The sequence below is a fragment of the Xyrauchen texanus genome, chromosome 48, assembly GCF_025860055.1.
Source record: "Xyrauchen texanus isolate HMW12.3.18 chromosome 48, RBS_HiC_50CHRs, whole genome shotgun sequence".
Classification (NCBI taxonomy): Eukaryota; Metazoa; Chordata; class Actinopteri; order Cypriniformes; family Catostomidae; genus Xyrauchen; species Xyrauchen texanus.
In genome coordinates this window covers 4,139,873-4,154,163 of record NC_068323.1, presented here as the reverse complement: position 1 = coordinate 4,154,163, position 14,291 = coordinate 4,139,873, and the positions used below count along the sequence as shown (strand labels likewise).

Here is a 14,291-nt window from a genome sequence, read left to right as displayed (position 1 = left end):
AGAATTCATATCCTGGAAATGAATAAAAGTTAAAACGGCTTGCCATACTGATCGTCTAACAATTTCAGCGGAGATGTCCACAGGATTTGGGAGAAAAGGTGAAGCCATTGCAGCAGAGAACAGACGCTGGGAATTAGATTAGCGTCACCTATATGTTTCTTTGCTCACAGCTGATTGGTCAAACTTCAGTCTGAGATCTTGAATTCAGAACATAACCTGCCTCGGAGCAGGTTAGCCGATGCAGCGTAAGATACCATGGCATACGAACACTCGATTAAAGCCGTGCTACTTTCATAGTACCTAAAACCCAGGGTTGGCGGAAGCTAAACTGGAACATAGCTGGCTAGCCACCTAAACCGGCTTCATGGTACAGGCCCCAGATGTCTTTGAGACGTTTATGATTAAGAATGTTTGTAAATCTGATCTTTGTAAGATGTTCAGCAGATGTCTTTGAGACGTTTATGATTTAGAATGTTTGTAAATCTGATCTTTGTGAGATGTTCAGCAGATGTCTTTGAGACGTTTATGATTCAGAATGTTTGTAAATCTGATCTTTGTAAGATGTTCAGCAGATGTCTTTGAGACGTTTATGATTAAGAATGTTTGTAAATCTGATCTTTGTAAGATGTTCAGCAGATGTCTTTGAGACGTTTATGATTTAGAATGTTTGTAAATCTGATCTTTGTAAGATGTTCAGCAGATGTCTTTGAGACGTTTATGATTAAGAATGTTTGTAAATCTGATCTTTGTAAGATGTTCAGCAGATGTCTTTGAGACGTTTATGATTAAGAATGTTTGTAAATCTGATCTTTGTAAGATGTTCAGCAGATGTCTTTGAGACGTTTATGATTAAGAATGTTTGTAAATCTGATCTTTGTAAGATGTTCAGCAGATGTCTTTGAGACGTTTATGATTTAGAATGTTTGTAAATCTGATCTTTGTAAGATGTTCAGCAGATGTCTTTGAGACGTTTATGATTAAGAATGTTTGTAAATCTGATCTTTGTAAGATGTTCAGCAGATGTCTTTGAGACGTTTACGATTTAGAATGTTTGTAAATCTGATCTTTGTAAGATGTTCAGCAGATGTCTTTGAGACGTTTATGATTTAGAATGTTTGTAAATCTGATCTTTGTAAGATGTTCAGCAGATGTCTTTGAGACGTTTATGATTAAGAATGTTTGTAAATCTGATCTTTGTAAGATGTTCAGCAGATGTCTTTGAGACGTTTATGATTTAGAATGTTTGTAAATCTGATCTTTGTAAGATGTTCAGCAGATGTCTTTGAGACGTTTATGATTTAGAATGTTTGTAAATCTGATCTTTGTAAGATGTTCAGCAGATGTCTTTGAGACGTTTATGATTTAAGAATGTTTGTAAATCTGATCTTTGTAAGATGTTCAGCAGATGTCTTTGAGACGTTTATGATTAAGAATGTTTGTAAATCTGATCTTTTAAGATGTTCAGCGGATGTCTTTGAGACGTTTATGATTAAGAATGTTTCTAATCTGATCTTTGTAAGATGTTCAGCGGATGTCTTTGAGACGTTTATGATTTAGAATGTTTGTAAATCTGATCTTTTAAGATGTTCAGCAGATGTCTTTGAGACGTTTATGATTTAGAATGTTTGTAAATCGGATCTTTGTAAGATGTTCAGCGGATGTCTTTGAGACGTTTATGATTAAGAATGTTTGTAAATCTGATCTTTGTAAGATGTTCAGCGGATGTCTTTGAGACGTTTATGATTAAGAATGTTTGTGAATCTGATGTTTGTAAGATGTTCAGCAGATGTCTTTGAGACGTTTATGATTTAGAATGTTTGTAAATCTGATCTTTGTAAGATGTTCAGCAGATGTCTTTGAGACGTTTATGATTAAGAATGTTTGTAAATCTGATCTTTGTAAGACGTTCAGCAGATGTCTTTGAGACGTTTATGATTTAGAATGTTTGTAAATCTGATCTTTGTAAGATGTTCAGCAGATGTCTTTGAGACGTTTATGATTTAGAATGTTTGTAAATCTGATCTTTGTAAGATGTTCAGCAGATGTCTTTGAGACGTTTATGATTAAGAATGTTTGTAAATCTGATCTTTGTAAGATGTTCAGCAGATGTCTTTGAGACGTTTATGATTTAGAATGTTTGTAAATCTGATGTTTGTAAGATGTTCAGCAGATGTCTTTGAGACGTTTATGATTAAGAATGTTTGTAAATCAGATCTTTGTAAGATGTTCAGCAGATGTTAATTAGATTATGATGTTTTCCAGATGAAAAGATCTAAAACAGACATCTCGGAGAAAAAAAAAGCCCCCCATAAAACAAATTTTTCTTAAAAACAATTATTTTTCTTAAGTGGCAGGAATAGATTTGTTATAAAGAAAGTGGGCTCACATTGACTGATCCAATGACAATAGTGATTCATTTGTTTATGCAATAGTGAAAATGTCATGAAATGACAAATGTGACTGAAATGAACAGGAAAGTATTATTAGTGTTATTAGCACAGTTATAAGCATAACCTTATATATATATACATTGAGAGAGAGAGAGAGTGAGTGAGAGAGAGAATCTTGATGTCTCATTAGTTGACCAATTTTGCACTATAACTATTGACCCTATATTTTCACAATATCACTTTAACCCCCTGGGGGCCTTTTACCACAAGTGTCTTCGCAACCTTAAAAAAAAAAAGAAGAAGAAGAAAAAAAAAAAGAAATTTGATCTTGATTTTTCCATTATTATTATTATTTTCACAAACAATGTTGCTGCATCAATAATACATGTATGTCTTCAATCTTGATACACTTTTTTTTTAATTATTCATTTTAGGTTAGGTTTTTTATATGAATGTGAATATGGCAAAATGGGACACTTTTGAAAATGTATTAATTTTTTGACACTTAATTATGATCCAAACATACAATATAATATGGTTTTTGTCACTTTACCCATGTATTATAATATTTACAATCCAAAATAAACATGATAATACAACTCTGAGGTTACACAAGACTGATTCTAAGAGTATCATGGCATTTACAAACGGATTCCAATGTACTAACACATAGTAGTCTAATGCACCTCTAAATATAAACTGAATAATCTAATCTCTAACATCTGAGACAGGAACTTTCCTTGCCATTCGGTTTAACGGGGTCACTGGACACCCGAGTCAATCATTACTCAGCAAATGTAACCTCAGTGAACAGAAGACACATGCATATTCTGAATAATCGCACGTCACACGCTCATATAGACATGATTCAAATGCAACATACATTGTATAATTAAGCAGCTGTGTAAATGGAAATACATTCAGTTCTGTGCCTTAATTCTGTCAAAGACAATCTCAGTCGCATTGCTCTATTATAAGACATGATATAGCATGTCAAATATTCATGCATGTTAAATGTCACGCACCAGTTGCCGGAGCCGATAATGCAGACTCTCTTGGCGGCCATCCTGAGCGTCGGTCCCGGCTGGACGGGCTGAAGGACACCTGTGTGTTTGAGAGCCGCTGACTGACCGGAGCGACGCGCTTTTATAGTCCGTGCACGCGCCTCATCCCCTTCACGCGCATAGACCTTATTCACTATAGCACCATCTTTGATTTTTAAGGGGAATGACAATGAGGCTGTGAGGGATAGTTCTGGAGTTCAAAGGGTTTTTGGATCATTCCGAAGACAAAACATTGATAAAATATCAAGAACCTTCAGTAAACAAAAAACTGGACAACACAAGTTGTGGAAAATCAGATGTGATCTAGGAGCTTTATACCACTTACTAGTAAAAATGGAATTAAAGAGTTGTTTAATTTGAAATTCTTACTAGTAAATGGAATAACAGAGCTCTCTATTTGGAATTCTTACAGTAAAAATGGAATAACAGAGCTCTCCAATTGGAATTCTTACAGTAAAAATGGAATGTCAGAGCTCTCTAATTGGAATTCTTACAGTAAAAATGGAATGACAGAGCTCTCCAATTGGAATTCTTACAGTAAAAATGGAATGACAGAGCTCTCTAATTGGAATTCTTACTAGTAAAAATGGAATGACAGAGCTCTCTAATTGGAATTCTTACAGTAAAAATGGAATGACAGAGCTCTCTAATTGGAATTCTTACTAGTAAAAATGGAATGACAGAGCTCTCTAATTGGAATTCTTACAGTAAATATGGAATGACAGAGCTCTCTATTTGGAATTCTTACTAGTAAAAATGGAATGACAGAGCTCTCTAATTGGAATTCTTACAGTAAATATGGAATGACAGAGCTCTCTATTTGGAATTCTTACTAGTAAAAATGGAATGACAGAGCTCTCCAATTGGAATTCTTACAGTAAAAATGGAATGTCAGAGCTCTCTAATTGGAATTCTTACAGTAAAAATGGAATGACAGAGCTCTCCAATTGGAATTCTTACAGTAAAAATGGAATGACAGAGCTCTCTAATTGGAATTCTTACTAGTAAAAATGGAATGACAGAGCTCTCTAATTGGAATTCTTACAGTAAAAATGGAATGACAGAGCTCTCTAATTGGAATTCTTACTAGTAAAAATGGAATGACAGAGCTCTCTAATTGGAATTCTTACAGTAAATATGGAATGACAGAGCTCTCTATTTGGAATTCTTACTAGTAAAAATGGAATGACAGAGCTCTCCAATTGGAATTCTTACAGTAAATATGGAATGACAGAGCTCTCTATTTGGAATTCTTACTAGTAAAAATGGAATGACAGAGCTCTCTAATTGGAATTCTTACAGTAAAAATGGAATGACAGAGCTCTCTAATTGGAATTCTTACAGTAAAAATGGAATGACAGAGCTCTCTAATTGGAATTCTACTAATAAAAATAGAATGACCTGGAATGTCGCTATCAGTGTAGACGTAAAGTTAAGCCTTCTTTTCATCACACACAAAAACAAGAGATTATGTCTGTAACAATGAACTGTACTTGACATGGATGAGCATCAATACAAGATAATCTTTATTATAACACAAGGGCTAACAGAGAAATACAATAATAATTGGTCCATTAAAGAAAATAAAACATGATATAAAATGGATCTCAAAAATGCATCTCATGACTTCAGAAAAAGACACGCAGTTAAACATTTAACAACTCAGAATGTTAAAGTCTTCAGCACTTGACTTCTAAATGCTTTAAATAACCTATGGTCTAGCATATTCAGCGCATCTATAAAACATTTATTTTAATGGAGCCATGAACTAATAGTATTTGCATTTGTGGGTTTTCCATATTGTCATTTCACACTGACAAGTTGCCTATATAGACTATATCAAATTATTCATCAAATCTTAGAAGTAATTCTCCATATACATTTACCAGTAAATCAAGCCGAGGTAAGATTGGGACTTCTGTACCATCAGAGGTCAATCAGCAGTACGACAAATCTTGTGGAGCCTCTTTCGCTAACAAACGCCACAAAACAACTGCTTGATTTCTGAAACTTCGGAAATCCAACTTGGGTCTTGACCAACAGGATTTCCTTAACGGCAACAGAACTGTTTAAGGAACTTCCTCTAAACTACATCCATAATCGTCATTTACACTTGACTACACTAGATCTTCATATAGTTCATATTATAAGAACGTTAAAATATCAAAGACAAAATGTATTATTACAAAAAAACAAATAAAACAATGACCCCATTGAAATTACAGATTTGTTGGGAGGGAATTCAGCAACATTAGCGGAAGAATTTATGTTTGCGTCTAAATCTATTACGAAAACTTCCAACAAATTGTGCGGAAAACTAATCGCCTTGAAAACACTTATCACCACCAACTGCATTGGGAAGCTTGGATTAAAGAGGTAAAAAACATGGATAAGGGGTGTCAGTTTGGCCCAAGTCACAATCAAAATATGGTAATTCATAGATCTTGGGCAGCTACAGCAGGACAACAGAAGATAAACTAATACAACTGTAGTGATCAAGGTCTGCAGCAGGAAATTTGCTACCCAGAATCCTCTCTGGTCCTGTCAAAACAAACACAGGCTTATGTGTTTCTGATGCCAAGAGCCTGTTCCAGCTCCTGTCGCCGTTGTTGGACCTGAGAGAAAGAGGTATCGCAAGAGAAATGTTAATTCTGTTGTTCCAACATGCATTTAATATCTGAGATTGCACCAACTTCAGTGGCGCAACACAAGCAGCTTCACCTTTGAATAGAAATAACGGCAGACGGCCTCTTGAGCCCAGGGCTGGAAGTAGAACTCGGCTCTCCTTTCCTCCTCCGGGTTTCCAACCACATCTGTCATTGACTGAAAACAACCCCAACCCCCAAAGTCATTATTAGTCCAGTCAGCCCAGTAACGAACACTCAACTGAGCAAACATACAGAGACAGACCGACTACAGCTCGAGCGAAGGTTAAACAACCCCCTCTGACTATTAGTGAAGGAAAAATGGAAGGTGCCATATAAACTACAACGGTAACAGCCATAATACTTGCGCTGCAAGACGTCACATGTTGTAGCTGATTGGTGGGCAAGTTTCTCACCTTCAGGTCTCTGCACTGGGACTGCAGCCAGTCGTTGATGAAGCCCTGCGGATCTCGAGCAAAACTCAACATGAACTCCCTCTGAGTCTTCAGATGGTTAATGGTTTCAATGGTCTCATGGATCTGAAGACAAGAGCAAATAAAACCACATATTGTAATTAGATCACGATGCTTTTATTGTGCTAACTGTAATTAGATCTCAAAGCTGTTACTTTGCTCAAGATAGTCAGTAAACACAAAGGTCAACGACTGACAGTGACGAGAAACGGAGAAAGGGGATGTTGCAAGATAACCAGTGGTGTAACTGGGTCAAAGGAGAATATCAAAAAATGGTCAAGTTTACTTGTGTGGAAGTTCACAGAGGAGTCGAATTAGAATTTTAAGTCAACACAAGAATCAACCCTAACAAATAAGGATGCATGATTTATATTGGTGTCGGAGGATGAATGTGAATTTTTAAGTTATCATTAAAGGTTTGATAAAACATTAGGTCGATATATTACACAAGTTTGAAACTCGTTTGCATTCCTTATTGTAGTCTTTTGACAGATTTGACTTTTGCATTTATAAAAGTAACCAACAACGTTTATTATAAATTGCACTCAATTGACTTTGCCATAGAGTTGTAAAATGTCTTTATCTGGTTCAAAGTAGGCTACATTTGGTAAATGATTATGGGAAAAGATTAGACATTTTCTTATTTTTTATGCAGTTGAAGTTGTTTTAAAATAAAAGCAGTTATCCACTTTACATGTTTGATTTTATTTAATGTGCTCTGGAAGTATCAGGCATACAAAATGTACATTTATATCCAGATTTAGGCTTTATTTTATCCATCCATCTATATATAAATATATATATTTGTTATCAGCTTCCAAACACAACGAGTTATCGGTTATCGTATTGTACAAAATTAAAATATTGGTGCACCCTTACAAACTGATGACGATGTAAATCGAAAGCGTTTTGTCTTTGCAATGGGCACTTTTTGGCCTCTCAAACTAAAAATCGTAAGTCTTTTTCTATACATTATGTACGAGCTTCCCGTCTTTTAGACTATAGTATGATCTTTTGAGCTTACGCACCAAAGCTACTTGGAAATACAAACCCTTTCAGTATTTGGCGTGGACATCTACAGCTTTTGTTCTGCAGTTGGTTTACTATCATTTGCACCCCTACATACAAATAAACACTAGTGGTCAATTGATTTATTTGTTTTTTTTTGGCGAATACCGATATTTAGCGAGCCGAGTAGCGGATTGTGGTATTAAATACAATTTAATGACAGCAATTGAGATTCAGAGAAGTTTAAATATTCATTTTTATATTAACTAGACAGTAATTTCACACAATATTCACCCTACACAGTGCACGAACCAGACATGATGTGACCATTCCCAGCAACAAACAATGCTGAGAAAATAAACATTTCACAGGGAAAATGCTGTGCAACACAACCAGCCAATCAGAGCATATTTGATGTTCAATAAACAACTACTACTGAACTATTGGGAGCAGGACTGAACCAATGAGATTTCAGTGTATGTGGGGCTACCCAACAATGCTCACCCTCTTTTTCAGCCATCTTGGTTTTGGAAGTATTTTTTCCATTCATTTCTGCAACAGGTATTTAATAAAATCCTAATAAGTGTTGTAAGCCATGAACCAAACCTAGCAGCTCCAAATGGGGACAATCACAACATTATAAAAAATACTCCAAAATAAGAAAAAAGGTACAAGAAAGTACTTAACGTCTTTTAAGGCGTCTTTCAATCCCATGAAGCACAGCAAATGACGTAGCTGAATGAAAAATGCTAGAAATTTAGAAAATTATTGATTTAAAGTTGTTCATTACAAGTATAGAAACAATATAATTTAGGTTTATTGCAAAATATCCAGATATACAAATATATAAGTAGTTTGAGAGTGTTGGGGGAGCGACTAGATTGCATCATTGGAGTGGGCGGAGCTCCAGAGCACTTTGAAGGCCACAATACCATGATTAGTGGATCTCTCTTCAGGATTATGGGTAGAGTAGTTCTTCAACAGGAATTCTGCTTTTAAACATGGTTTTGTAAAAGTTAAATAGAAATAACTTGGACTGATGCCTTCAGCAGAAGCATATACTATCGATTAATAGAGTAGGTCTGTCTTTAAAGGTTTAGAAGTTATCGTTAATAATCAGTTACTCTATGACAAAAATAAATAGGATCTTTACATTCTGGCCAGACTGTTGGGCTCTATATCAGTTGAATCACGAGAGCTTCATTGTCTACACTCCCATTGGTAGTTGTTGTTGCATCATGTCATTACTTATTTGCATAAAGCTGAACTCAATTGCTTTGTTGCTGCACATGTTGCTACTTCTAATTTGATGAGAACCAAAGGTCTGAGTTTTCAGCCATTTTTAATGATTCAATCATGCTGAAAAAGACACTAGATGGAGTCTCTCTGGCAACATGTTGACTACGATTGCTAACTCTGACGCCATAACTAGGCTACAAAAGATTCTTAGGAAATTAGCACTCCTTGGCTTTCATCCTCCTTGTTTGTGTGCATTTCTCCACAACAAAAGCAACCAAAAACATTCAGATCTGCATGTTGCCAAGAGTCACTTTGATTCGCTATGAACGGGAACAGCAAGACAAAATACCACTACAGATCTTCAGAGTGAAGGCGAACAATAGCTCTCGGTCCTGCAGTGAAACACTGAAAACTTCAAGGACTGTTTATACAGCCTGAACAAAGACAACTCACAGTCATCTACACAGCTCAGCAATATGTTTTGATGGTACTTATTTGCTCTTAAATGGCTTAAATAGTGGATTTTCAATCAGAGGAACCATCACGTCAACCAAGCAACCATTGCTGCCAAGCAGGTTCAAACTGTTTGTATGCAAAGAAAACCAAAGCTTAAAAGTTGAAACATTTGTACTTTTTATACCTTGTTGTCGAGGCCCGCAATCTCTTGTTGACTGGCTGTTGACAGCAGGAAAGAGTTCATCTGCGTCTTCAGCGTGTCGTCCACCTCGACATCAATATCATAACACGCAGTCTTCTTCTGATCATTGGGATCCACGCTGTGACAGAAAGTTAATGTTAAAACTGCAATTCATAGAAGACGGTAAAAGTGACTTTGAGTGACACGTTGGCGATGGTTACCTTATGACGTGGTTGATGATGATTGGCTCAGGGGGCATCAGAAGCGCATGCAGACGCTGAGGGATCTCGGAGAACTTCATCCTCGGGGACTCAAAGATCTGAAACGAGAAAAATGATTTCAATAAAAATCCACCTGGATGATGCGACAGCAGCTAATCAATCTTAAAAAGTACTGAATTGCATCTTCATTTATTGAAGTAAGAATCAAATATGAAGTCTAAGTCATTACCTGTTGGAGATATTTATCACAGTTGATGAACTCTCGCTCGTGAGGGTCCTGCAGTTTATGGGTCTTCACATACTGCCACAGAGCCTGAATGATCACGGGTCGAGTCTGAGTGTGGATGCCCAACAACCGCGCCAGTCTGGGGTCCAATTTAAACTGAGGAGGCTGGAAAAAGATTGAGGTTTCCCATAACAAAGATTCAAAGTTTGACTGAATCAACAATGCGTGTTCTGGGTAAGAGCCAATTGAGAAGTTTATCAAACTGGAATTGTGCCATCTGGTCGAGGTTTCTTACAAACTTCCCATGGTTTTCCCATTTTTGTTTAAAATCTCTATCAGCATTGGCAGGTATTATACTTCGGTAAATATCTGTTCTCACCTGGTAGTCGAGCATGAGCAGTACAGTACAGCGCACACCAACATCACCGGGTCTCTTCACCTGAAATCCATCTGTTTCCTGAGTGTTAGCGGTTCTGTGCCACTGAAAACAATAAAAACCTTAAACTCCAACATCTGACATGGCCTTAGAATTAGATAAATGTTCAGTTTATTCCTAAAGACAAGAGTCCAGAGAACAGCTGATCAGGACCCTAGTGTAGGTATTACATTTAAAGAAATCTCACCTCCACCAAATGATTGTCAGGTCCATACAAGTCTTTGTCCAACTCGATCACTAAAGACTTAAAAAAAGAGGAGAACTTCCTCTTTTGTTTGGTGGCTTCATATTTGGATACAGCAGCCTGAGAGACACAAAGAGAAATGTTTAGTGAGATAAGAGCTCACCACCACAACGTCCCACCAAGGAGTCAAGCAAGTCCAGCCTTGTGTCTCAACAGCGCTCTAGATAGAGATATGGTGCCTTTGATGGTTGTTAGGGTGCTCTGTGTGTTTGTTTGGGTGTTGCTATGTGGTTAATTGGTTGTCACAAAACTTGGCTTACTGTCCCAAGTGAAAAGAGGCCACCCTCATGTCTCTATGACATTCTGGTGCCAAGATATGGTGACTCGTGTGTTGCCATTTGGTTGTCACTAAACTAGCCTTACTGTCCCAAGTGAAAAGAGGCCATATCCACGACTCTACTTCATTTCAGTGCCAAGATATGTTGCAATAGGTGGTTGCTAGGGTGTTGTGAGACTGCTAGCATGTCACTAAACTTGCCTTACGGGCCCTAGTGAAAAGAGGCCACCCCCGCGTCTCTCCTACATTCTGGTATCAAGTCAAGATGCTATGGGAGTTTGCTAGGGCGTTGCTAGGTTGCATAGGTGATTGCTTGGGTGTGGTGGGTGGTTGCTACGGTGTCACTAAACTCACCGTATAGTGCCAAGTAAAAAGAGGCCACCCTCTTGTCTCTACGACATTCTGGAGCCAAGATATGGTGCCCTCATGGTTGCTATGTGGTTAGTAGGTTGCTTTATTGTCCGAATTAGAGGCCATCCCCATGTTTCTACAACATTTTGGTGCCAAGAAATGGTTCTCTTGGTGGTTGTTAGGGTGTTGCCATGTGGTTGCTAGGCTGTTCTGGGAGGTTGCTACATAGTCACTAAACTTGACATATAGTCCCAAGAAAAGAGGCCACCCTCTTGTCTAAACAACGTTCTGGTGCCAAGTTACGGTGCCCTTGGTGGTTGCAAGGTTGGTGTGGGTGGATGCAAGAGTGTTACAAAACCCCCATGTCTCTAAAATTATCTGGCCCATATATATGAACCCATCTGCTCCCTTTTCAGTGTTAAGTCTATGGGCATTTTTCACCCACAGGGCAAACATTGCACTATAAAAGTCATAGCACACCTCTCTCACTAAACTGGTTGATTTGACACCTCATTCATGGGTGTACGACAAACAGTGCAGGATGAGGTAAGTGCCAACAATTTGGCGGACGAACAGTTTGAGATTTTGGAAAAACCCAAAACAAAGGTCATAGTAACAGTGCCGCCTTGCTCAAGCAAACACCTCTTACTAAAGACAGTGAAATGTGAGAATTTTGCTTACATCCTCTAGAAGTCGCCCCTCCACACGCAGCTCCCATGACGCAACGGTTCCCTCTCCGTCCTCAGCATCGGGTTTGGCCGGGTTGAAGGTGTTAGAGATAAATATACGTAGCTTTCGCTTTTGCTGCATAGAACAAGGTATTAAGTGCCAATATCTTAACAATAAAATTGACAAGAAACATTTTTGCTTAATGTGTGGACAGACAGATTACTTGTCGCTTATGATAGGTTAGTTGCATGGCACAACAAATCAAGCTTTACCTTGATGGGTCTCTTGAGAGCTTCCTGAATATCGAGTCTCTTGCGCATGATGGTTTGATCGAGTTTACGCTCAAATGCCAGCAGATCCATGTACGCTTGAGACTCGGGAACAAGTTCTCTGATCTGAAACACACAATAAATAGCAATTTATCTGCACAGTGACACACCGAAAACAGGCCCAATTTTATTTCAATTTATAAAAGGGGTTTTTGCAAACAACTTCAGGTTTGAATCAAGAGTGTTTGGTTGAAAAACTAGCTGCATTATCTACATATTAACAGGCTTATTTGAAGACTAAAATAATAGACTTTATGGGCACTTACTCTTTGAGGTAGAATTTTATCTGCCATTTTCTTCTTCTTGGCACTAAAATGGAAAGATAGGTGTTGAAAGACCAAAAAATCCATGCAATGAGAGCAGCTTCAAACTTTCAAATTATTTAATTTACTCACTAACAAGTAAATGCATTTAAAATCATTGCATCTGTAGAGATGGTCTTACTGTTGGTTGCGATTCTGTTGCTGGACCTGTTGGATCTGATTTGGCGCCGGTCTCTTGCGGGACGGGTCCATGACTGGCATGCCTGGGCGGGACACTGGACTGGACCCGTAACCTGGGGGTCCCATGGAGGGTCCCTGAGGTGTCATACGACTCGCTGGTGGCATTCCTGGTCTCTATAGGGTTTAGGAAAACTATCTGGTTATGAATGAACAATCACATGTTTGTTTTGTTGTGAGTTAAACATGAGTGATTCACCCCATTATACACCCCAACAAAATAGTCACACTGAGGACCTTCAGGACAAAAATGTCCCCACTGAAACTGTAATATTTGACCCCAGTGCCATTAAAGCATAAAATTGTTAATTCTATGATATTACGCAGGAGCCCAGGCTTCAAAATAATAAGAATACGTTTTTAATATTTTCCACCAGATGGCGCCATTTTTCTAATGTTTAGCCTATGGAGCAAATACAAGCTTTTCCCCTATTCTCTGTTTACTGTATTATATAGATCACTGCAGGACAACTGAATACATGAATCAGCTAAAACTGGAGTGTGTGTGTGTGTGTAAAAACAACAGTGGCATTATGTAAACAAACTGGCATTTAAAGGGTTCAAATCCTGAACATGAATGAATATTTGGTAGTTATGATCAGGAAATAACTCCTAACGTTCTAGGAACGTTCTGCATAAGTTTTATTTAGTTAAAATACAAATAAAACGTTTCTAAAACGTCATGAGAACCATACCTTGTTAGCTAGGTTGATGCTTTGCACGCGCTAATAATAAGAATGCATACCACATTTCAGTATTTTTGAGTGTCTGAGGTTTACAGATTAAATAAAATCACAGATTGCATAAGCAAACATTTAAAGGAAACCCCCTTCGGTTTCATCAGCTGGCTCTTTGTTCTCCGCGCGCCTTACCGGGTATCCGGGCCCGGGCATCGGAGATCGGTACATGTGGTTCTGCGGACCCCCTGGTCCCATCCGTCCTGTGGGGGTACCGGGACCCATACCGGGCCCTGCACCGGCCACCGGCGTCCCGGGTCCCATCGCAGCTGCTGCTGCCCCGCCGCCGCCACCACCCGGTGTCGCAGGCTGATAACCTCCACGCGCAGCCATCTTCTCCAGCCGCAAACAGAGCAGCGCTGAGACGAAGTGACTCTCGCGAGAGTTCAAAAGCACCACGACTAACCTTCAAACCCGTGACCACATATCGCGAGACTCAATGAGGAGGGATCCCGTTTGGCGCACTGACGTCATCTTCAGCAAAGGCTCTCTTATTTAAACAATTCGTTTATTCTACAGATAGATTTATTTATAATTATTATTATGATTTTTTTGTAATTTGATATTCCCTTATAATGTAATTTAACTTAATAAAAGAATATACACATTTTATTTGTATTACATTTATCATGTATAAAAAAAGAAAATAAAAATAACAAAGTTGATGTATATGTGTCAAGGGGGTAGCAATCCTTTCAAAAGTGAGGGGGAGAGAACACATAGCGCAAGACGAACATTAATATAGAAGATATATTTATCTTTATAAGTCTATGTCTTATTAACATCAATGTCGCAAGGGGGAGACAAACACCAAAATAATGATGATAATAATAATGATAATAATA

General features: G+C 38.0%; 2 protein-coding genes across 2 annotated transcripts in view; both read right to left on the bottom strand.

Moving 5' to 3' along the window:
* Positions 1-3,582, bottom strand: part of gpd1b (glycerol-3-phosphate dehydrogenase 1b) — a 10,926-nt gene extending 7,344 nt beyond the window's left edge. Inside the window, exon 1 of the mRNA XM_052122081.1 lies at positions 3,416-3,582. Within this exon, the coding sequence (XP_051978041.1) occupies positions 3,416-3,456 (41 nt within the window). The 5' untranslated portion in view covers positions 3,457-3,582. The remainder of the gene's footprint in view (positions 1-3,415) is intronic.
* A 1,401-nt stretch (positions 3,583-4,983) lies between these two features.
* LOC127639824 (SWI/SNF-related matrix-associated actin-dependent regulator of chromatin subfamily D member 1-like) lies at positions 4,984-13,800 on the bottom strand. The gene is made up of 13 exons (XM_052122080.1): positions 13,582-13,800; positions 12,654-12,826; positions 12,476-12,518; positions 12,153-12,275; positions 11,893-12,015; positions 10,527-10,643; positions 10,283-10,384; positions 9,907-10,068; positions 9,678-9,775; positions 9,460-9,595; positions 6,516-6,638; positions 6,176-6,277; positions 4,984-6,069 (listed from the first exon to the last, which is right to left on the bottom strand). Exons 1-13 carry the CDS (start codon positions 13,777-13,779, stop codon positions 6,016-6,018), a joined length of 1,554 nt encoding a protein of 517 aa, XP_051978040.1. The 5' UTR covers positions 13,780-13,800; the 3' UTR covers positions 4,984-6,015.
* Positions 13,801-14,291: the final 491 nt, after the last annotated feature.

Bases quoted from the DNA above. Each gene is read 5' to 3' on its own strand.
- LOC127639824 (XM_052122080.1), bottom strand. From the start codon at position 13,779: ATGGCTGCGCGTGGAGGTTATCAGCCTGCGACACCGGGTGGTGGCGGC. The intron at 10,644-11,892 runs GTAAGCAAAATT...TGTGTCTCTCAG, and splicing joins AGGGGCGACTTCTAGAGGAT to GCTGCTGTATCCAAATATGA. The intron at 9,596-9,677 runs GTAACCATCGCC...TTTCTGTCACAG, and splicing joins ATCATCAACCACGTCATAAG to CGTGGATCCCAATGATCAGA.